The 25,215-nt window shown below is 45.9% G+C and overlaps 1 protein-coding gene across 1 annotated transcript in view; it reads left to right on the top strand.

The window, feature by feature from the left end:
- Nucleotides 1-21,052, top strand: part of prickle2b (prickle homolog 2b) — a gene marked incomplete at both ends in the record, with an annotated part of 202,347 nt that extends 181,295 nt beyond the window's left edge. Inside the window, 9 exons of the mRNA XM_080727953.1 lie at nucleotides 4,262-4,375; nucleotides 5,440-5,577; nucleotides 9,268-9,471; nucleotides 12,582-12,768; nucleotides 16,133-16,433; nucleotides 17,328-17,597; nucleotides 18,295-18,502; nucleotides 19,194-19,419; nucleotides 19,977-21,052. Coding sequence (XP_080584079.1) covers nucleotides 4,262-4,375; nucleotides 5,440-5,577; nucleotides 9,268-9,471; nucleotides 12,582-12,768; nucleotides 16,133-16,433; nucleotides 17,328-17,597; nucleotides 18,295-18,502; nucleotides 19,194-19,419; nucleotides 19,977-21,052 — 2,724 coding nt within the window. The remainder of the gene's footprint in view (nucleotides 1-4,261; nucleotides 4,376-5,439; nucleotides 5,578-9,267; nucleotides 9,472-12,581; nucleotides 12,769-16,132; nucleotides 16,434-17,327; nucleotides 17,598-18,294; nucleotides 18,503-19,193; nucleotides 19,420-19,976) is intronic.
- Between the last annotated feature and the right edge of the window lie 4,163 nt (nucleotides 21,053-25,215).

The following is a 25,215-nucleotide window of genomic DNA, read 5'->3' as shown; positions in this document are numbered from 1 at the left end:
CGAGAGACTACTATGTCAGTGGTTCTCAAACCTTTTCATGATATGTATTTGGCCACAGACACCCATCTCAAAATATTGAGTTCCAGGGACCACCCAGAGGCAAAATTTGAGTTACAAACGTTCGCTTTGAAAATACATATATTCAAAGATTTTCTCACATTTTCACGACTTTTTCAAAAAATAGATCTACAAGCTCGCAGCTGTGAGCATGTATATCTGCTATTTTTCACTGGCTAAAGCATTCAATAATTCTAGGCCTAAATCTCCGTCTACTCCATTCCCTCTCGTTCTTTGTTCTGTATTCCTATCACCTTCGGTGCGTTTATAGACGTCCTTTTGTCCTCGCTCCATTTCTACCCTTCAACATGTTCACCTTTCTCCTCGTTCCCCCGCGCTCCCCTTCCCTCGAACCTTTGTCCCCTGCTCTGCAGGCGTGTAAATCCCATGACCGCCTGACCCTCGCTCTTTCTTATATGACCGCCCGGACCCCCAATCATACGGTATCCCTCTGTTACACTGTAAGACAAGCGCCGTGATAAATAACAGCCAGAGTGCATTAGTTTGTTGGCCCCCCTCGTAATGTAAAGAATGTCCAAAGTAATTGGGAAAAACGGTGAGATTAGCACGAATCCCTCCTTGTCACACGTGCACGCCCCCCCATGTGCATAGATGTTGGCCTGAGCACACATTTTAAAATTGTGTGCGTGTGTGTGTGATGGGTCAGTGTGTGTGTGTGTGTGTGTGTGTGTGTGTGTGTGTGTGTGTGTGTGTGTGTGTGTGTGTGTGTGATGGGTCAACAGTGCATTCCTACGTCAACGGGGGTGTGAGGCTAGATTCCATTAAGTCTCGGCAGGTTGACCATAAATCAAAGTGATTGTACTGTACGCGCGTGTGCGTGCGTGTGTGTGTGTGTGTGTGTGTGTTTGTGTGTCTGCCTCTGTGCACATGTGGCTCCCCTTGAGCACCGCGGCTCCAGACTTTTTTTCAGTGGTGTAAAGTAACTGAGTACATTTACTCAAGTACTGTACTTAAATTATGAGTAAATTATGAGATATTTGAACTTTACTTGAGAATTTCCAATACTTTTACTTCTACTCCAGTACATATCGGATCCAAATATAGTACTTTTACTCCACAACATTTATTTGGAAACTTTACGTTACTAGTTACTTTGTAGATTATCAATTATTATTACAAAACATATAACATCCACACTTCAGCCCTATATCCACCTCTTTCCGCGGGAATCTACTGGAGATCGTTTTGCACCACACTTCCGGTTAACAGCAGACATACAAGCTCACGTCGCGTCGCAGATGCAGCCGTTGTGAGCTTGTAGATCACACTCGGCTGCGACGCCGGAAGCTCTGTCCAACTTCTGCGCAATGCATTATGGGATGTTGGAAAGTTGTGGATACATTTCGGCCAATAGCATTGTGAGCATTGTAGATCTGCTATTTTGAAAAGATTGTTTTACATTTGAAAAATTGAAATGGGACCAGGGGTGTAGTTGTCCAGATTCAAAATGAAGCAACACGGAACTAAAGTTCCTATGATTGGCCGCTAGTTGCGCTGTTCTGGCACCAGAAGCAACATGCTCTCCATTCGGATTCCATCCGTTTCTCCCGATCTTTTACATTTGTTTTAATAAACATTGTCATATATACTTTATGGTTCCTGTCGCTAGTTTAAAGCCTCATTTCAATCACCATGATATGCGTTTTGTGAAAATATGGTCCAATTTATGTTATAATTGATGTTATAGCAGGGTATGCTGTAAGAGGAGCTTGTGATCATAGGCTTGTGATGATTCTTCTTCGTGTGCTTTATTTTCGGCAAGCTCAAGACAATATCCCATGTATCCCTGCGGTTGCACGTGACCGTTGGCAGCCTATAGCATTCGAGATGGTATCGTTTCTACCAATGAACGTTGATTTCTACAATGATGGTGTCACCCATACAAGGGCCAAAAAAGCTTCATTTGTGCAGCATAGAAACCAATGGCTTTCCACTGTCCATATTTTTTTACAGTCTATGAATGGGACATTCTTCATAATGAGTACTTTTGCTTTTGGTACTTTAAGTACACTTTGATGCCAATACTTTCGTACTTTTACTCAAGTACATTTGGAATTCCAGACTTTTACTTGTAACACAGTATTTCTACATTGCAGTATTGATACTTTTACATAAAACATTTGTGTACTTTTTCCTCCACTGTTGAAAACATGTTGCCATGTCTTGCTCTGTTCAGCTCCTATAATAAAGTTCAAGATGGGAGATAAGCAGCATTAACCCTGCAGTCAACAACCTGGGTAAACGCTCAAGCAAACAGAGCGCTAAAACAACAACAACAATGAAATGCTACAAAGCAGCTAGGATACCGGGTCAACATGAAACCTAGCATCTGTCTAAACAACATAAAATGACATTCCTCGCATTTCGTGGACAAGCAAACAACAGTATACAGAATGTCTATCTGCCAAAAACCACTCCAGGCCTATTTTGTACTTTGAAACACGTTCGAAAATACCTAGACTAGACGATCTACAAGCTCACAGAGAGTCACGTCGTGACGTGACGTGTTTTGAGCCTGTGGACATTGCTGGACATTCCTGGAACATTCCTAGAAGTTTGTGGACACGCAAACAGTATTGTCTACCTATCTCTTAAACCACTTCTGGCCTGTGTCTACCTCTTTAAGCTGCTTATGCCCTATGTCTGTCTCTTAACCCCTTAAGTGCACGGCGCAGCGCGTCACGACGCGTTGGAGAGCCTAGATCTATCTGCCACTTTCTCTATTTAGTCTGCTGAAACCATTCTCTGTTTTAAGCCTTTTGAGAATGTTTCTTTGCTCTATAAATAATGCCATGCCCAAAATAGGGACGCCGGGTTGAAAGTGTTCATTTTGATTTAGTTTGAGTCATAGCCTTCTGAATAAAACCCAGTTTAGTTTTAGTCATATTTTAGTTTAGTCTGAAATGTTTTAGGTTTTAGTCTAGTTCCTCTCGACTAAATATCACCTGACTTTATAGTCGACTAAATCTACAGTTGATGTTGTCGTCAAAAATGTATTTTGGCGGGCCTTGAAGGCGTCGCAATGTCTGATTTTACACTTGTTTGCATGCTGAAAATAGCCGATCTTTGACACGTTAGTGAGCTTGAAGAACTTGCTATGTGCAACGCCCGAGCGGAACCAAACATAAAATGACTTGTCTTTTAGTTCTACTGGACCTCTTCTCCACTATAGTCCCTTCCTAACATTTTAGCCTAGTTTTTATTTGTCCTGGAAATTGTCAGGTTTTTAGTTGGTTTTTAGTCAGTTTTCGTCAGTGAGAGACAGAGGCAGTCCATGAACATTTTCTGGAATAATTTTCAGTCGTCTAAATCAGTGTTTCCCAAACTTTTCAGCCCGTGACCCAAAAGAGACATTAGACGTTTGCCCTGGACACAAACTAGTGAAAACAGCAGATCTACAAGCCGCGTTGAGCTGCGTTGAGAGCTTGAAGATCGGCTATTTTCACTAGTTCTTTATTATTATTACTATATTTTATCATGGAATTTCTTAGATGTGTTTGCTTGTTTGTTTGAAAATGTATAAAATGATTTTACAAAATAAAAATATAATGATATATTTCAAAAGGTTTTCCATCTTTTGAAATGTATATTTAACTTTTTTGTGGGAAAAGAAAATGGGATTTTCCAAGACCCACACATGGATCCCGACCAGTGTTTGGGAAACAGTGTTCTAAACTAACACTGGTCTATCTGTGTGTAGTCTCGCGTAGCCAGACAACTATTCCACAATCTCCGAATGCTATATAGAGTCTGGAACGGCAGCTCCCGAACGGCGAGTATCGGAAGTAGCCAGTGCTGCACTGAACTGTAGTCCCATTGGAAACATAACAGAAACACAATAGCTCAGACAGAGTCATTCGAGCGGCCTATTCTTGTTATGGGTGTATAGTTTAAAAAAACATTTGAAAACATCATGGAGGTAACACCAATAACACCAGAGAAAGACGAAATAACGCCCCCAGAAATATTGAAAGGAGACATAACGCTTCCGGTAGGACATGTTATTGCTACTGCACCAAGGGAGCGGTTGCGTCACATCCGCTTTATCTCACACTCATCGTTTCTATTTCCGTTTGCCAGACTGTATGCCGGGAGCATTTGCCCAAATCGCAGAGGCAACAGTCTGGCCTCGCGAGACTAATCTGTGTGTGTCTCTAACCCTTGTCTCTAACCCCGCCCCCAGGTCCATCAGTACTACAGCTCCCTGCCTGAGGACAAGGTTCCCTACGTCAACAGCCCAGGAGAGAAGCACCGCATCAAGCAGCTGCTCCACCAGCTTCCCCCCCACGACAATGAGGTGAGACCCCAAAGATAACCAACTCCCAGCCCTTAGGGTAGAGGGGAGAGGACGGGGCTGAGTTACATGCAGGGATGATGATGATGATGATGATGATGATGGCTTACCAGGGGTGCAAGGGTCATCAATATATATGTCCATACTCCATACACGGGGCGGCAGTGGCTCAGGGGTAGAGAAACCGTCATTAGAACACAGAGGGTTCCCAGTTGGATCCCGGGCTCCCCCAGAGTTAGTGTTGAAGAGTCCTTGAGCAAGACTCTGAACCCCTAGTTGCTCCCGGTGAGCAGGTTGGTGCCTTGCATGGTTTCCTCTGCCATCGGTGTATGAATGTGTGTGTGTGTGTGTGTGTGTGTGTGTGTGTGTGTGTGTGTGTGTGTGTGTGTGTGTGTGTGTGTGTGTGTGTGTGTGTGTGTGTGTGTGTGTGTGTGTGTGTGTGTGTGTGTGTGTGTGTGTGTGTGTGTGTGTGTGTGTGGATGGGTGAATGTAATGAATGTGTGTGTGTGTGTGTGTGTGTGTGTGTGTGTGGGTGAATGGGTGAATGTAATGAATGTGTGTGTGTGTGTGTGTGTGTGTGTGTGTGTGTGTGTGTGTGTGTGTGTGTGTGTGTGTGTGTGTGTGTGTGTGTGTGTGTGTGTGTGTGTGTGTGTGTGTGTGTGTGAATGGGTGAATGCAATGCACAATCTCTGTAAAGCTCCTTGGATAAAGGTGGTATACAAATGCACCATTTACCATTTACATGGACAAATGTGTCCGTAGCAAGACTTGTCGTTGTCCCTGGCAAGTTCTCGATTTTGTTTTTAGTTACACATCATTAGGCTGTAGTGTTCTTATTTTAATTTGATCATAAGACCCAATTACTGAATGTCAGTCTCTTCAGAATACGATGAACACATGGCACATAATACATCTGTGTGGAAAAATGTGGATAGTGCAGGTTTTTTAAGATGTGTATTATTACGGATATAAATAAGTAAACACAGTGATTCTCTGGCAAATACATGGACATTGATATTGAGCATAATACGGACAAACCTGACTGTTAATCAATGACTGGATTCCAGGTGCGCTACTGCAACAGCCTGGACGAGGAGGAGAAGCGAGAGCTCAAGCTCTTCAGCAACCAGCGGAAACGGGAGAACCTGGGCCGCGGCAACGTCCGCCCCTTCCCCGTGACCATGACGGGAGCCATCTGTGAACAGGTAACCACTAGTAAGACGCCTCAGGGCCAATTCATGGCCATCTGGCCAGTGATGTGTATCGGACCAGTTACCCATATATGGAGACCCCTGGTACCCATATATTGTCGTTGTCGGGTGAAAACCTTATACGTCCAAAACCGTTCCTTTTGCATTTATCATTTTAAAAATGATTTAAACTAGTGAAAACAGCCGATCTACAAGCACACAACGCCTCGCACCGCGAGGCGTTGTGTGCTTGTAGATCGGCTGTTTTCACTACTTTTGCGCGACGGCCTTGTATGATGAAGCAGGGCTTTGCTTTGCGAAAGAACATACACATTTGAAACTTGGAGATACGAGGTTTCCGCCGGACAACGACGATATGGAGATCCATGTACTGTATATGGAGATATAATGTGAGAGCCCAAACATGCTTACTCAGTTATTCGTTATGTGAAACTCCTACAGTATGACATCTGACATCGTACCCTTTTATGCCCATACATGGAGATCCCTGTCTGTAGAACGAGCCACACAGATATGGGCTGTCTTGGCCATCTGTCTTGGCAATATATGGATTCCGTTAGTGTGGTATGTGGCCGATGTGGCCTCCATATATGGGCATTCCCATATGAAGTCCTGTTAGATATAGGCTTAATATTGATGACATCACAGAACTCCATACATGGGCATAAAAGGGATTATGTTACTGTGACATCACAGTGACATCAGAGCATGATGTCAGAGCGACAAACCCATAGAACCACAGTGTCAGGCGTTATAGACAGAGATATATACGGACAAGCTGTGACCATTCACGGTCGCAATGACACAAACGCCACCTCTCACCATTGACAGGTGGCAATGAAATGACAAACGCTCTGAAAACTGCACAGCGACGGTCGCTTCGTCTCCAAATATCATTTCCGCGGCGTGGCGTCCCCGGTGAATTGAGCGCGACGGCATCAAAGCCGCGTCGTTCCGGGCCACGGCGGTCGCGACAGGCATTCTGAATGGCCGTTTGTGTGTGGCCTTTGTTGTGATGTGGAAGAGGCGGCGGGGGGGTCTCTGGTGACTTATAAAGGGCAACGGTATGAACGCTCTCAGCCTGTGCTGTAGAGCAGTGCCCTGGTCACTGTCTGCTGCTTCCAACCATGGTTATGAGAGTCTTGAGATCAGTGGCGTCAGTTCAGAAAAAGGTAAGGTATGGCAACATGACTGGTGTCTTCGCGCGCGTGCAAGGCACCAGTCATGTTGCCATACCTTAGCAACAGGCATGATACATTTATTTTAAGAAGTACATTCTATTTTTTTTTTTTGTGTAGAATATAATTATAACACCTTGTTAAATTTTGCATTTGTAGTTATTTTTAATGTAATTTAACAACATAACCAGCACAGATAGACAAAGAGACATTCATGGATTTATGTTTTAAAGTAACTTGTATTCTCCCCCCTGGACCCAGGGTATGGCAGCTGCATACCCCTGCCATACCCAATTGACGCCCTTGCTTGAGATTATCCATCGTCAGGATGTTTTGAGCATGATGCAACATTGCTGTGCTCTTTCTCCTTTGTGCTGATATGTCAGCCGACCGTATTTGAGCTAAAACCTTACCGCATATATTTGGTTAAAGGCTGATCGACGTTTTTCAAAATATAGCAAGAATAGCGAATCTACAAACTCAGCGCATTGCGACGCAGAGGGAAGGCTAAAAGCAAAAACACAATTCCAGAAAGTTTGAAGGAAAAATTAAGCTTCAGCGTTATTTTATGCAGGACACAAGAGTCTTGCCCCGCCCAGCTGTAGTCAGCTGTCAGTCAGCTCTTTTCCCATTCCTCATTCACATATCTGCTGGTCATTACGTCACTCTGTCATACTCCAATCAAAGCTCTCATTCAGTAGGGAAGACTCCTTTAAATACAGCTTGCTTTCTCTACCTATGCTTGGTTCCCGAAGCTTCGGAACATTCGCTGCTAGCTGCCTCCTCCACCCCAGCCTCCAACTTCTGCACGATCAGTCTGGCTAAGCTCAAATACTTATGATGATTGTCTGACTAAGTTACTTGTCAATGTATTGCTAAGCTCAAATACTGTGATTGTGACTGACTAATATTCATGTCAATGTATTGCTATTGTTCTGCTATTGTATCCCTATGGGGGTCTTGCTTAGCAATTTTGCTTAGCAAGCTCAAAAAGCTTGCACAAAATTCAGGGAGTATCTCCGAACACGGAGCTGTTCAAGTGCCAAGATAAACTGTATTCCATTCCATTTATGCAATAAATGGTTAAATCTGCTTTGACGTGAGTGTTCCTGACTAAAACATGTTCTCAGTTACATTGGTGCCTAGAGAATAAACCATTTTACACAACCTCAACCCCATCAGATACACGCACGCACGCACGCACGCACGCACGCACGCACACACACACACACACACACACACACACACACACACACACACACACACACACACACACACACAGAGCGTGGAAGCAGCTTGTTGTGTATTGATTGAATTCCCCTCCCCCCATGACCTCCCTGCAGTCGTATGCTGTGCACCAGTTTAGCTACTAACCTGATTGTAACTCTCTCTCTCTCTCTCTCTCTCTCTCTCTCTCTCTCTCTCTCTCTCTCTCTACCTCTACCTCTACCTCCCTCTCTCTCTCTCTCTCTCTCTCTCTCTCTCTCTCTCTCTCTCTCTCTCTCTCTCTCTCTACCTCTACCTCTACCTCCCTCTCTCTCTCTCTCTCCTCCATTCATCCCTCCATCCATTTCCCCACCTCTCTAAATCTCCCACCTGACCTTTCTGTCTCTCTCTCTTTTTTTTTGCTCTTGCTTTCATTTATTCTGTCTTTCCTCTCATCCCCGGTCCCATCTTTCTTCCGTCTCGTCCTCTCATGCGTGTCCCCCCATCTTCACGTCGGACCCAGTGGCGTCAGTTCAGCAAAACATAAAGTATGGCAACATGACTGGTGTCGCGCGCATGCAAGACACCAGTCATGTTGCCATACCTTAACAACAGGCATGATGAATTTATTTTAAGAAGTATATTTATTTTCTTTCTCCTGTAGCCAAGGTACGGCAACTGCCATACCTTGGCATACCCAATTGACACCTCTGGTTGGACCCCTTTCCTCCATCATCATCATCATCGCCTGCCCATCTTCATATCTATGAACAAATCTCTCCATCTCTTTCTCACACAATTCTCTCCGTCTTGTCCTCGATATCTCCTCGTTCGTCACTGGGGGGGGGGGGGCTCAGGAGGTAGAGCGGCCACTTGGGAACCGGAAGGTTCCCAGTTCGATCCCGGGCTCCCCCATGAGTTAGTGTCGAAGTGTCCTTGAGCAAGACACTGAACCCCTATTAGCCACCGATGAGCATTTTGCATGGTTTCCTCCACCATCAGCATATGAATGTGTTCGTGTATGGCTGAATGCAATGCACAATCATTGTACAGCGCCTTGTTTTGATGCATTTGTTGAAGTACATAAAGGGCTATATCTCTCCTGGCCAAACAGGATCTGTGTCTTGAATGAGTGGTCGAAATTCGGTCGGGACAATCTTTTCCCTCTCGATTCCGATACATAACGTGCATATCGGTCGATACAGAGTAGCCTACCGATCCGAAAAACTTTCGTCATAGTTTTAGTCAACAAAATTAACTCTCTCTCTCTCTCTCCCCTGTCCTTTGCGCCCCCTTCCAGTGCGGAGGCCAGATCAACGGCGGGGACATCGCGGTGTTTGCGTCACGGGCGGGCCACGGCGTGTGCTGGCACCCCGGCTGCTTTGTGTGTGGCATCTGTGACGAGCTGCTGGTGGACCTCATCTACTTCTACCAGGAGGGCAAGATCTACTGCGGCCGGCACCACGCCGAGAGGCTGAAGCCACGATGCACCGCCTGCGACGAGGTAAAGCCCCTCTGCAGATACCTAACACACTGTCAGTGGTGGAAAAAATATAAAAATATATCTATATGCAATATAGAAATGCTCTGTTACAAGTAAAAGTCCAGAATTCAAAATGTACTTGAGTAAGTAAAAGTACAAAAGTCTTGGCATAAACATGTTTTTAAAGTACCAAAAAGATTGTTTGAAAATAGCAGATCTACAAGGTTGTGGATCAGCTATTTTCAAATATCTTAGGTATAAAATAGGGCTAAAGTGGTTTATGTTATGTCTTATAACAATATCATTTATATCTGGAAAAAGTAACTACAGGTAGTAACTAAAGTTTTCAAATACATTTTGTGGAGTAAAAGTACGATATTTGGATCTGAGATGTAGTGGAGTAGAAGTAAAAGTATTGGAAATTGGAAATACTCAAGTAAAGTACAGATAAATGTACTTACTTTCCACCACTGCGTAACAGCTCATCCGCGCTACACGCGATGCGAGCGATGAAATCTCATTAAAATACATTTGTTTCAATGAGGACGTCCTGACCTACCGCGAGCGACAACGTGTTGTGCCGCAACATCGTCCACCCCTCCTGTTTTAGCTCGCGGAGCCTCTATTTGAGCGAGGTTTCGCAGCGACGTCCATAGAGGTAAATGGCCATGTCCCGCCCCCCAAACACTTTATATTATTATTTATGTATTTGATTGATTCAGGCTACGTCGCAACGGGAGAGTGTTTTCTGCTGGTGTTTCAGTCCGTGTGTATCAAAGGGTGCGTTCGGAAATGCGCACCGGGTGTGTGCTCAGTGTAGTGAGTGCCTAAACCTAACCCTAATCCTAACCTCAGTAAAACTATGCCTAACCCCAACCCTTACCCTAACCCTAACCTCAGTAAAACTATGCCTAAAACTAACCCTAACCCTAACCAGAACCGGTGCGCATTTCCGAACGCACCCTTTGATACACACGGACCGAAACACCAGCAGAAAACACTCTCCCACGTCGCAACGCAATGGCTGACGCTCCATAAGCGGACAGTATTTCATGGGACATCAAGTCTCGTCGCTCGCTAATGAGGTGATTCAGGTGAAACAGTGTTTCTCATCCTGTGGGTCGGCATCCCCTGGCAGGTCCCCTCATGATATTTTTTTATTTTTGGAGCTGTGGAACACAAGCTCCCAATAGACAGGTATGTCCGTGGGTATGTGGGTGGGTGGCTGGGTGGCTGGCTGGGTGGCTGGCTGGCTGGCCGTGTCCGTAGTCTGGCAATACCTTGAGTGGCCACACACAACACACTAGTTAAAGGAGGGGCGCTGTTTTGTGCAGGCCAGGCACACTCACCACTCACTCATAGGAACAGTTTACAGTTCACACACACACACACACACACACACACACACACACACACACACACACACACACACACACACACACACACACACACACACACACACACACACACACAATTTATAGATCTAGAACACATAGAATTTATATATAGAACACTTAGAATTCATAGATCTAAAACACAGAATCAAAAGCATAGATCTGGAACTGCTCAAATTCACAGCTCCACTTCGAACGAGGTTTGATTTTTTTATTTTAGGGTGGGGCTCCCCAGATGACAGTAAAGTGATAATTTAAGGACTTTTAAGACATTTTAATATCTATCTACCCTTTGTGTATAATATAAATACAAACCTAACTGTGTCTACAGTATATTGCATAAGTGGGGAAATGTGTTAATAGTAATGATACACTCTCGCACAGATGCAAGCACACACATAGCCTACTTTAAGCCTAGCTTTAATGTGGAACAGTGGCACTATTTATAACGGGTACAGTACACACACACACACACACACACACACACACACACACACACAGGTACATACTAGGCCGGGCATTCACCAAATATTCGAATAATCGAACATTCGAATATCAAAGTCACTATTCGACGTTGTTCATGTCGAATATTCGCTTATTTTATTTTATTGTTTTCTCTTTAAAAAATATATAGTTTATAAAGCTTGGCTAGATAGGAAGTCATAAGAATGAGTTGTCAATGCCCCTGGTGGATGAATTTGTTAATGCTCTATACCAGGGGTTCTCAAACCTTTTTAGGCCGTGACCCCCAAAATAAACATATTTGAACTGGGGACCCCCACCCTGTCAAGCACTTGGAATTGTTCGCCTCTTGCTTACTTAATATTTGACAGTTTGGCCAGTCCTGTCGAATATTCGACTATTCGAATACTTAGAGGTCGAATAATTCGAATACTAAAAATCACTATTCGTGAATGCTCTAGTACACACTCACACACACTCACTCACTCTCTCTTTCTCTCCTTCACGGGGTCAGCTCTCAGTATCCTGATCTGTCCAGTATGACCCTCTTAAGCCCCTCTGCAGAGGGTGACAGGCTCATAGCGCTTCATTGAACGCGGCACTAAAAGGCTGTGACAGCTCCTTCATTAAAAGTAAAGGCACCATTAACCATTCTCCAGATCTACCATTAGCCAACCCACCGTAGCCAATCGTTGGCTGGCAGAAACCTCCTACCTCGGAAATGTCAACTTGTGCTGTTTTTCTTCGTAAAAAGACCGTCCCTACTTCACCCTTCCATCGTGTCGCGCAGAAGTCGTGAAAATGGCTGGTGTACAAAGCTCAAGGTGATCGGCTTGAGTTTGATTGGCTATTTTCACTATTAAACATTTCATTTTTTAAATGAAAAGGGAAAATGAATGAACGGTTTTGGACATACGAGGTTTCCACCAAACAGCGACGCGACGACAAAGGATGAGCTAATAACAGCTTGGCAGAGCGGAGGATGTGGGATGGGGGTGCAAGCTTTTATTCACTGTAATAAGCGGTGGTGTAAAGTAAAATTTAAAGAGGTGGTCAGATCTACTTGCGAGGCGTTGTGAGCATGTAGATCTGCTATTTTCATAATGGAATAGATCGAGTCAAACTAAATGTAATGCCAACTCCTACATTTCCAAGTGCCTGTGCAAGGTGGAGGGGTCCCCAGTTCAAATATGATTATTTTGGGGGATCGCGGCCTGAAAAGGTTGAGAACCACTGTTGACAACCCTCTCACCCTCCATCTTTCCCCTCTGTCAGATCATCTTTGCGGACGAGTGCACGGAGGCGGAGGGCCGCCACTGGCACATGAAGCACTTCTGCTGCTTCGAGTGCGAGACGGTGCTGGGGGGCCAGCGCTACATCATGAAGGAGGGGCGACCCTACTGCTGCGGCTGCTTCGAGTCCCTGTACGCAGAGTACTGCGATTCCTGTGGAGAACACATAGGTAGGTACATAGTCCCTGTACAGAGTACACATAGGTACGTACTAGGGTATTCACGAATAGAGATTTTTAGTATTCGAATGATTCGACCTCAAAGTATTCGAATAGGCGAATATTCGACAGGACTGGACAAACTGTCAAGCAAGAGCAACTGTAAGCAAGGGGCGAACATTGTGAAAATAGCCGATCTACATGCTCACAACGCCTCGCGTTGCGAGGCGTTGTGAGCATGTAGATCTGCTATTTTCACAATATTTATTTGCGGAACCGAGTGCTTGTCAGGGTGGGGGTCCCCAGTTCATATATGTTTATTTTGGGGGTCACAGCCTAAAAAGGTTTGAGAACCCCTGGTATAGAGCATTAACAAATTCATCCACCAGGGGCATTGACAACTCATTCGTATGACTTCCTATCTAGCCAATCTTTATAAACTATATCTTTTTTAAAGAGAAAAAAAGAAAATAAGCGAATATTCGACTTAGGTGAACAACGTCGAATAGTGACTTTGATATTCGAATATTCGAATATTTGGTGAATGCCCTAGTATGTACATAGTCCCTGTACAGAGTACTGAACACATAGGTACATACTGTAGTCCCTGTACGCAGAGTACTGCGACTCCTGCGGTGAACACACAGGTACGCCCAGCCCGTCTTTTTACACTTTAAAGGATTAGTTCACCCGCAAAATGACTTTTTTTCCTATTGATTACGCATGCCATGGAGACTTGAGTTCAAAAATATATATATATTCTTTTTTTGACGCATTCCTAAGACAATAATTTGCTTACGATAGATTTACCCCCGAGTGGGGAAGCAAATGCAGTTGGGTCCCCATTCCGGAATCAATGGGGGTAAATTTACTATATCTATATATTTTGTCTTAGGAATGTGACAAATAAAAAGAAAACACTGAGCCGCGACGTTCGGCCGCGGTTAGAATTTTAGATTTCCGTGTGAAAGTAAACACCCCGGTCGACTTCCGGATTTAGTGAATTTCCACAACATGGCCTTGATCGTGGCTTCCGGGGCTCTTCAAAATAAAGCGCAGTGAATGGGAAAGTGGCTGGCACTTCACGTGTGGATAATTACAAAAAATAAAGGCACTAAAAGTGTTATTCTACTTTTTTCAACCCTTTTCATGTCACAGTCTGTTATTTATTTGGACATTGCCCCGAAAATAGCAAGCTTGTAGATTTGGTTATTTCTCTGGCAAAGAGGTTTTCTAAGTGTGAAGGGTTTAAGTTAGCCTGGCATGGCCCACAAATATCAGATGGCAGGTTGGTCTGGTTCCAGGCTAGCTTTAACTCATCTGCTGCCATTTAACAATACCTTCGTACTCCCACCTGCCATAAGTCTCCATAGACTTCCATGTAATTCATAGTGCACGGATCATGCACACCCATGCCTAGATCATGCACCACGTGTGTCCACATTGCTCACAGCTTTCAAACAAAAAAATCCGAATGGAAATCCGTTCAGGCATTGCTATGGGGGTTAAACATGCGATTTCGCGATTGCTATCATGCCTACAACATTTTTTGGGGTCAAAATAAAAAAAAAAAAAAAAAAAAAAATTGAAAAAATTATTATTATTATTATTTTTTTTTTTAATTTCCGGGATTTACGGGCTTGGCAGGGAGGTACAATGGGATTTTTTCGGGATTTTCGGGCTTGGCAGCAAATGAGTTAAGTGGTTAAATGTCTGAAAACACAATATGTAGTGGAGGTCCATGCTTCAACACTAGGGGTCCTTGACCTGAAAAACCTGGAAGACCCCTGATGTAAGAGGAATGGGCGTCTGCCTACTGATGTAGCTGGAGTTTTATTGTGCGAGAATAAGACGAGTGACCCAGTTTTTTTGGGGGGAAATTAAAGGAGTCGAGGAGACCGCATGTGGCCGAGCTGATTTGTGGCATTTAATTAAAAAATAAATAAAGTAATGAGTGATATGGTCAATGGTGGCCCACAGGCAAGGTCATACAACCCTGGCCTGGATGATGGGTGACATGATAGCTTACCGCTGTAGGAATGTGTGAGAAATGATCACCTGAAATCCACATGATGTCAGATATATATCTTATAACAACCTACATTGTAGCTCATGGAAAACCTCCGGGAAATCATTTACTCACCTAATATTTTCACGAGGCAAACACGGGAGTATATATTGAGCAAATGACTGAGAACAGCCCTAGATATTTTTGGGACGTGCTTGTACAGTGTCTGTGTGTGTAGGTGTGTGTGCTTGTACAGTGTGCAGGGACGTGCTGGGCCCCTGATTCAGCCCGGGAAAAAGGGTTGGAGAGGCCCTCATTGTGCGCTATAGAGAGAGATCTCTCTCTATAGCGCTGCTGCTGCTACTCAAAGATTTGCCATTTCAGATCATGACAAGTGACAAGCCAGTGGGCCAATTACAAGAGTTATATTTCTTCATTGTCGGGTGGAAACCTTGTATGTCCAAAACCGTTTGTTTTGTATTTATCATTTTAAAAATGATGTAAACTAGAAAAACAAAAAAGAAAAAAAAAACAGCCGATCTACAAGCACACAACGCCTGGCACGGCGAGGCGTTGTGTGCTTGTAGATCTGCTGTTTTCACTACTTGTGTGCAAACAGTTACATTTTTACTTTTGTGCAAACGGTTTAATTTTTTCCTAATGGCCGGCCTGGACCGGCCGGGAATGAACCGGCCGTTCGGGAGTTGTCCCGCTTTTCCCAATGGCCAGCACGTCCCTGACAGTGTGTGTGCATGCACGTGCGTGTGTGCGTGTGTGTGTGTGTGCGCGAGCGCACCTACGGCCCTCTTCGGGATGCCCAGCTGTGACTTGGCACGTCCCACTCGACAAATTTGCTCTGTAATTATTTGTCAGACAGGATACAGGAAAGTATTTGGCTAAAAAAAAACAAAAAGAAAAAAAAATCCCAACTGATTATAAATTGGAACCATCGGAAAAGCACACATCTGGTACCAGATGGCAGCCATTAGCAAATAGCTGCTTTTCTCTCCCCTCCGACAACTCCAAACATACTTAAAATGCAATGTGTTTATACAGCGCCGGGCAAAGCCACGGTAATGAGTTTGCCCCTCTAAAACCCAGATAAGTGTTACTGCTGCAGGCCTCTGCCTCCCCCCTCCCTCTCCAGTCAAACACCCACTTGTAATATTGTTACTCTAGTTCCCATAAAAGTGACTTTTTAATTAGAACATTTCTAACTCTTAACTCCAACTCCAGTGTTTTATACGAAGCGCTCGCTCGGATAATGACATGGGGCTCAGTCAGTATTCCGTTCCCATGCGGACCGACGTTACATAACGCCTCTCTCTCTCCCGCCTCTCTCTCTCTCTCTGTCCCGCCGCCCCGCAGGCATCGACCAGGGCCAGATGACGTACGACGGGCAGCACTGGCACGCCACGGAGGGCTGCTTCTGCTGCGCGCGCTGCAAGCGCTCGCTGCTGGGCCGGCCCTTCCTGCCCAAGCAGGGCCAGATCTTCTGCTCGCGAGCCTGCAGCCTGGGCGAGGAGCCCAACGGCTCCGACTCCTCCGACTCGGCCTTCCAGAGCGCCCGCTCCACCCGGGAGTCCCGACGCAGCTCCAAGGCGGGGAAGAGCGGCGGCGGCGGCGGAGGTGGCGGCGGCGGGGGAACGGGTGGCGGGCAGGCGGCCAGGTAACGATACATTTCAACAATGATTCGATACGCATCACAATGGTGATGGTTGACGATACGATACATGGACGATATTGGTTCATTCGTGGCGATACGATACAATTCGATTCAATGATTTAAAATCGATATAGTAACTATTTAGCAAAGACATTAAATCTGTGCGAAACTTGCATTTCGCTAAATGCAAGGCACAAATACTTAGTTTCCATACAATCGATCATTTGCATTGCAAAACGATTCGATACCGATTATTTGCATTGTAAAACGATACGATACGATTTACAGAGCCAAATGGTACGATATTTGCTTTTGCATATCGATCTAGTAGATCAGGGGTCTTCAACAGGGGGTCCGGGACCCCTAGGGGGTCCTCAGGGTTACTACAGGGGGTCCTCCAAATCTTTGTGTGATAGAAACTTTTTTCCTCCTTTTTTATATTAACCACTTGAACGCTAGCATCCATATTCAGAGAACTTTAGCCAAAAATAGCAGATCTACAAGCTCACAACGCCTCGCGCTGCGAGGCGTTGTGAGCTTGTAGATCAGCTATTTTTGGCAAATAGCTTTGGTATAGAGGGGAAAAGGAGCAGACTAAGTAAGGAGCAGACTAAGTAAAGAGTGTAATGTCAGGTTTACTAAGTATTGACGGTTCAAGTGGTTAAATACCTGAAAACACAAATTGACGTGAATCCAAAATACACTGATGGTCGTGCTGTCAAACAATGAAACTATATGGAATCTATGAACAGTTTGTGGGGGTCCCTGCTTCATCTCTCTCTCAACTAAGGGGTCCTTGGCCTGAAAACGTTGAAGACCCCTGTAGTAGATCATTGAAAATTAAAAACGTTTTTTATTTTTATTCAGTTACTAATATCGTTAAACCCCTGCGGCCAGGTTCTCGGGCGAGGTGGACCCTCTCTCGCTGCAGATGGACCTGCTCAGCCTCTCCAGCCAGACGCCCAGCCTGAGCCGCGAGCCGCCCTCCTGGCAGCAGCGCCAGGACCAACAACAACAAGGGGCGGCCGACTGCTACCCGTACCCCGAGTCCCAGTCCGACCCCGCCCCCGGCCCCACCCCTCTGCAGCTCCTCAGCCAGTGCAACGTCAGGACGGCCTACAGCAGCAACCCCACCGGCGGGCAGAACGGCCAGCAGCAGGACTCCAGGTAGGGAGGGGACGATATGAACGTTTCATGTCACGATTATTGTGACCAAAGAAATTGCAATTAACGATATTATCGCGATAATCAAAATATCCAGAACATCCATTATTATCCCGGAGCCAAAACATAGCCGATCTACAAGTTCACAACGTGTCGCAAACGCGATGCGTTGTGAGCCTTTATCGGCTATGTTTTGGCAAAGAGATTTGGAAGAGAGTGAAAAAAAGACTCGAGAATGATTTCTAGGTTCCGTTTGACCAATAGTAAGGGAAACATAATAAAATCTGCAAACTAAATCGTTACCAAGAAATGTCTTCACCAATGTGTTTCTAAAGGTGTGTAATAATATGTACTAAAAGGTTGAAATTCAACTCCCGGGGGAAACTTCATAAAAAACTGATGAAAGTTTGTGTCCCATTAACTTTACTATACAGGAAAAAAACACAGAAAATAAATATTTCTTGGTAACGATTTACTTCGCAGATTGGTCAAATATCTTATAAAATCCCCTTACTACAATTATAGAGGGTTTAAATAAATGGTACCGGATATGCAGCTCGGCAAATAAAAGGTGAATTGATCCCAGTGCATGACGGAAGATACATTTCATGATAAACTTAAATCTCCACGATACGATTATCGTAAGTGTTTCTTTTTTTTATCACGATAATAACGGTTATCATCCCATCCCTAACCCCAGGGTCAAGGAGGTGAACGGTGTGATGAAGAGGCCGCCCGTCTCGGCCCTGAAGGGTCAGCAGCACTCGCTGAACGAGGCGTGGTTCCACCAGCTGCCTCCGCCTCCGCCCGGCCCCGAGGACTCCTCCTACTACCCTCCCAAGCTGAGGGGCCAGCAGAGCCTGGGCGACATGCCATCGCACCAACACCACCACCACCAGCACCACCAGGTACGGCTCCTTCATACCTCCAAAACCTGATCAACGCCTACAACCCCACCCGTTCACTCAGATCAGCCAACACAGGGATGCTGACAGAACCCTCGCTAAAAACCCCAGGACGAAAATCCACTCGTCCTAGACAATTTGCCCCTCTGGCCCCCAAAGTGTGGAATAAACTCCCTGTCGCACTTAGAACTACAGACTCACTCCCTAGCTTCCATTAGAACTACAGACTCACTCCCTAGCTTCCATTAGAACTACAGTCTCACTCCCCAGCTTCCATTAGAACTACAGACTCACTCCCTAGCTTCCATTAGAACTACAGACTCACTCCCTAGCTTCCATTAGAACTACAGACTCACTCCCTAGCTTCCGCCATGGACTGAAGACTCACCTCTTCAGACTCCACCTAAACCCATAGCACTACTGTAACACTCCCCTTCCCGCAATGACCATCAATGACCATACATGAAGCTAGATAGCATTTTTTTTTGGTTTTAGAAACTTTTTCTTTTTTCTTTTTTCTTTTTTTTACTGATTAGGTGCGTGGTCTACCTATGTTATTGTTTGTCTAGATTGATATTTGATATGTATATGCATTTGTTGTATTGTTGTTGATGTACTGACATATTATCTTGCTTATTATATTGATGTATTACCTGCTTATTGTAAGCTAAATGCCTGTAAACTTTACTCCCAGCAGCAGCAGCAGCAGCACCATGGTTTCTCTCGCTCCATCAGCCTCCACGCGGGCTTCCAGAGGGAGGGCAGGGACATGGTGGGCGCCCTGCCCCCGCTGCCCGCCCTGCAGCAGCAGGGCAGGAGCCGGAACCCCATCAACGCACTTAGCTTCAGCGAGCAGCTGACGCCCCTGGAGCAGACCCCCCGGGGGTCCATGGAGTCCCTGGCCCTCTCCAACGCCACAGGTGGGTTTTTACCAGGGGGATCTGGCTGTCTCTGCGTGGTTATGGGCAGTGGTGTGAGAAGTAACTAACGTTTTCAAATAATTGTAGTGGAGTAAAAGTATAATACTGGACTCTTAGATGTAGTGGGGTAGAAGTAAAAGTGCTGAAAATTGGGGATACTCCAGCAAAGTAAAAATAATAACTCATAATAGTGTGAGTTTGTGGCTGGCCACCATCTATGAAGATGACAATTGACAAAAGTATTTAATATTATCATTAAATATCATTAAAACAATCATTCATTAGTGTGCAATAAGTGTTAAATGGCTTTATATTATGAATAGTACTTTTAACTTCTTGATCGCCTCTTGACGTCATGGGCCGCTATGCTCGATAACAAGCTTGATAAGCCAAAGCTTATTGATACCGGGTACTCAATACATTTGTTATCACGTCCATCCAACAGTGGCCAAGCTTCGTGGGACGCTTAATGAAATTAACTAATAAATAGACTCACTTTTTATTTAGTTTTATATTACACTGAATAAAAAACATCTTTCCTCTTTGCGGTCTTCCAGGGAACTCTGCCGACCGGGGCGGCGGCGGGCGGCGCCAGGAGCACCTGTCCCGCTTCTCCATGCCCGACCTGAGCAAGGACTCTGGCATGAACGTGTCTGAGAGGAGCAACATGGGCACGCTCAACTCCTCCGGGCACTGCCGCAGCTCCGAGTCCCTGCGCAGCCTGGGCACCGCCGCCGGGCAGCCCTACATGGAGATGGACGACCGCCAGTACCCCGCGCAGCAGTACTGCATGGACCCCGCAGGGGGCGGCATGGTGGCACGCAACCACCTGCCCCCCGGCTTCACCTACCAGGAGGAGGACCGGGTCAGCCTGGTGAGCAGCGCCAACGCTGCCCGCCTGCCGCCCATCGCCGAGCGCCGCGACGGCGGCGGCGGCAGGGGAGGAGGAGGAGGAGGGGTCCTCCGCATGGTGGAGGACCCCCCCGGGGAGACCCCGCAGAGGCGCCGACACCACCACCACCACAACCGCTCGCGGAGGTCCCGCCGCTCCCGCTCCGAGAACGCCCTCCACCTGGCGGCGGAGAGACAGAGCGAGCGTCCGGCCGAGCGGCCGCCGCTCATGCGCGTGCGCGAGGATTACGACCGCTTCCCGCCGCCGCGAGGAGGAGGAGGCGCCAACAACAAGGACCCGTTCGGGGGACTCCGAGGAGGACGGGGGGGAGTAGGGGGGTACCAGCCCACCATGATGCAGGCCTTCAGGCCGTGCCCGCGGACCACCTCGGACCTGACGCTGGCGGCCGCGGGTGGCGGCGCCCGGCACCGCGGCCGCGCGGGGGGCCTGAGCCAGTACTCGTCCTGGGACGACTACGAGGACGACGCCAGCGACGACTGGTGCTCCACCTGCTCCTCGTCCTCGGACGACTCGGAGGACGAGGGATACTTCCTGGGGGAGCGCATCCCCCGGCCCGTCCAGCTGCGCTACCTCAGCAACCAGGAGCTCATGCACAAGTACAACAACAACAATGGTGGTGGTGGTGGTGGCGGTGTGGGGGGAGGCGGGGCCGGCGGCCGCGCCGGCGGCCAGCTGCACACCCGCAAGCGGCGGAAAAGCAAGAACTGTATCATCTCCTAACCGCAGACAGTGGTGCTCAGATGTTTTTAATGTCAAGGACCCCCTGTAAAAAGGCCTGTCCATAGAACTCTCCGAAACCGAACTTTTCTTTCGGAGAGTTCCGACTTTCCGACGTGCAAGATTTCCGGACTCTAATTCGGTGTAATGCTTTTCCAGAAGTCGCGAGTGACGTCGTTTTGCAGTCGAACCGGACCTTTCCGATGAAAATTTCGGTTTCGGAGAGGCTATGGACAGGCCTGGACTCTGAGAGCGTACAAATGGAACCAAATGGACCCGCAACTTTGACACCCACTGCCCTATAACTTTTCTCTCTCCGAACACTCACGCACACACCGACGCACACACCGACCGACCGACGACGTCTGGGCGTCCCTACATGTCCTGTGTGTGTGTGTGTGTGCGCGCGTGCGTGCGTGTGTGTGTGTGTGTACGTACACTAGTATATTTCATCTGAAACAAAACAAAAAGAAAAATGTAAAAAAAACTTCGTTGATGAGTGTTGAGTGTCGTGCGGTCGACATGTGGTGTTCTTAACTGAGGTCGGGTAAACGGTGTAAAAGCACCAATGTTTGCATGTTTATCCATCTAACGCAGGGGTCTTCAACGGGGGGTCGGGACCCCTATGGTGGTCCTCAGAGTTAATACAGGGGGGGGGGCTGCCACATCTTTGTGCGATAAGCAGATATATTTTTAACATTAACCACTTGAACTCCAGCATCCCTTTTCTGAGGAAAACTTTAGCCAAAAATAGCAGATCTACAAAGCTCACAGCGCCTCGCGCTGCCAGGCGTTGTGAGCTTGTAGATCGGAATTTTTTGGCAAAGGGTTAGAGGGGAAAAAGAGCAGGCTAAGTACAGAGGGAAAGGTCATGTCTATTAAGTATTGACGGTTCAAGTGGTTAAATATTTGAAAACACAAATTGACATGAATCCAAAATAGACTGACGATTGTGCTGTCAAACAATGAAACTATATAGAATCTATGAACAGGTTGTGGGGGGTCCCTGCTTCATCTCTCTCTGGGCTAAGGGGGTCCCTCACTGGCCTGGAAAACGTTGAAGACCCCTGATCTAACCTGTCAGAAATCCTCCAGAGTGTTACTTGCGGCTAACCGTACACGCGCAGTCCTATAATAGTCACGGTGAAATGCTTCAGAAAGCCAATGCGTCGCAGTTAATATATAATAATGTCCTTTCCATGCAGAAAGCCGTGTTTATGAGGCACAAGTCACGTTAGTACAGTCCTGCTTTTTCATGCGTATAGTGTGGTTTTAGACAATAGGATATGCTGTACTATTGTATCCGGTTCATAGTAATATGTACATAGGTAAAATAATGAATGAATAAATTCACTTTAAGTTAAGGAAGTCAATGTAAATATGATTGTACAGTAAAAAATGAGGCCCCACATATTTTTATATTTTGTATGGATAGAATCATCTATGTATTGAATATCTATAAATGTAGAGGTAGAAGACTGTGACAAACACCACGCATGCATTGCTTCATTTTGGCTGAACCTGATCCTGCAGTTGGAATAAAAGAGTATTTCAGAGAGATCTTTTGTGTGTATGTGTGCTTTTTATTTGTCTTTTAATTAAGTCATAATTTGAGCAAACAATTATTTTGTACCCGCTTTTTCTTCCCAATTTAGTCGTTATTCCAATTAGCCAGTAGCTATGCCCCTCCCCTAAAAGCTTTTGTCCAATGCTAGCTTAGCAACCGGCAGCTTGCCAAGGCAAACCTTGGCAAGCAGGAAGTTATTCTAAGCTAGCATTGGACAAAAGCTTTTTGGGAGGGGCATAGCTACTGGCTAATTGATTCCTCCCCACACACATATGAGTTTGTCACTGCTGTATCCTACAACATGTTGTATCCTACAACATATAACAGCAGTGACAAACTCCAGTGACAGCAGTGACAAACTCCAGTGACAGCAGTGACAAACTCCAGTGACAGCAGTGACAAACTCCCGGTGGGGGCTGGCTCCTCACTGGCATGTGAGTCATCACATGCCAGTGAGGAGCCAGGGAGGACGAACTATTGTATCCTACTGACTCACCTGTCAGTGAGGAGCCCCCACCGGGAGGACGTACTGTTGTATCCTACTGACTCACATGCCAGTGAGGAGCCCCCACCAGGAGGACGTACTCTCTTATCCTACTGACTCACCTGCCAGTGAGGATCCCCCACTGGGAGGACGTACTGTCGTATCCTACTGCATCGCGTTTTCTTTTTTTTTTCTTCCAGAAATGAACTAAATTGATCATACAGCGTCACAAGCAAGCATCGAATGTTTAGCAGATCCACAAGCGAACACATTTCGTTACACCCCTAGATCTCATCTTATCGCGTCGGTAGGCATGGCAGGTTGAGTTGGCGACTTGTAAGGGGTTAAGGACGCAGCGGGTAAATTGGATTCCCTCTGACGTCCATGTGGTCGGGGGGGGGATTACTGTACCCCCCCCTTTCCCCCCAATAATCCACACGCACGCCTGGAACCCAGGTATTTTAACCTCAGCAGCCTCTTGATTAGAGGCGATGGGGCACTAATGCTGTTGACATGAACTGGCACATTAGTGGGTTTCTCTTCGCCCCTCCTAGACCTCCACTCCACCACAGCCATGTGTTCGGGTTTTTTAACATTTTTTTCCGTGTTTACTTTGAGATAATCAAATAACTCCCCGAAGGGGAGAAAAAAGAGCTTGCTCATTTAGTCAGCCTTGTTATGACGATAACAGCTGCATAAACATAATATGACATACATCATGACACTCAGTCAGCCCTATATGGGCAGTTGCGGAAAAAGTACTCGGATGTTTTACTTAGTAAAAGTATCAATAGTGTAATATAGAAATACTCTGTAAGGGTGCCCTCACACCAAAATACCTAGAGTGGAATCCGCCAATGCATTTCAATGAGAATGGAGCGTTTTTTGCAGAAATCCTCTACTGGCAAAAAAACGCTCCATTCTCATTGAAATGCATTGGCGGATTCCACTCTAGGTATTTTGGTGTGAGGGCATCCTTACAAGTAATAGTACAGAATTCAAAGTGTACTTGAGTAAAAGTATGAAAGTATTGGCATCAAAATATACTTGAAGTACCAAAAGTAAAAGTACAAAAATGTTTGAAAATAGCAGATCTATAACGCGTCGCAATGCGACGCGTTGTTAGCTTGTAGATCTGCTGTTTTCGAATTGCCAAGTTATAAAATAGGGCTAAAGTGGTTAATGTATCTTTTCTAATATTATAATTGATACCTGCAAAGTAACTAGTAACTAAAGTTTTCAAATAAATATAGTGGAGTAAAAGTACAACATTTGGATCCGAAATGTAGTGGAGTAGAAGTAAAAGTATTGGAAATTGGAAATACTCAAATAAAGTACAAATGCCTCAAAATTGTACATTTACTTAAGAACAGTACTTAAGTAAATGTACTTACCGGTAGTTACTTTACACCACTGGGTATGGGTTTGGGTGCATCATGTGGGCGTGGGCCCCACCCCGCCCCGCCCCCGAGTGGGTCCTTAAGAAACGTTTAACGACTGCAGCTGAGAGAGAGACGCGGTGGAATGTTTATCGCTGTGATCGTTTTCAAAAAATTAACGAGATCACTCAAGAATCAGATGTATACACACCCAAGCAAAGCTGTGTATACTTTCAATCACAGTTGGATCTGCATGGGTCTCTGTAGACACCAGGGACATGCTGGGCCCCTGATTCAGCCCGGGAAAAAGAGTTGGAGAGGCCCTCATTGCACGCTATAGAGAGAGATCTCTCTCTATAGCGCTGCTGCTACTCAAAGATCTGCCATTTCAGATCATGACAAGTGACAAGCCAGTGGGCCAATTACATGACTTATATTTCGTCATTGTCGGGTGGAAACCTTGTATGTCCAAAACCGTTTTAAAAATGATTTAAACTAGTGAAAACAGCTGATCACAACACCTCGCGGTGCGAGGCGTTGTGTGCTTGTAGATGTGCTGTTTTCACTACTTTTGTACGACAGCCTTGTATGATGAAGCAGGGCTTTGCTTTGCGAAAAAATTTACTAATTTGAAACTTGGAGATACGAGGTTTCTGCCCGACAGTGACGATTTACTTTGTTGGCAGCCCAGCCCCCAAAATGGAACGAAGGCCGACATTTTATTTTATTTTTTTTC

The sequence above is a fragment of the Nannobrachium achirus genome (assembly GCF_963921795.1).
Source record: "Nannobrachium achirus genome assembly, chromosome: 6".
Classification (NCBI taxonomy): Eukaryota; Metazoa; Chordata; class Actinopteri; order Myctophiformes; family Myctophidae; genus Nannobrachium; species Nannobrachium achirus.
The sequence above is the reverse complement of the archived record's forward strand: the minus strand, read 5'-3'. Positions and strand labels throughout refer to the sequence as shown.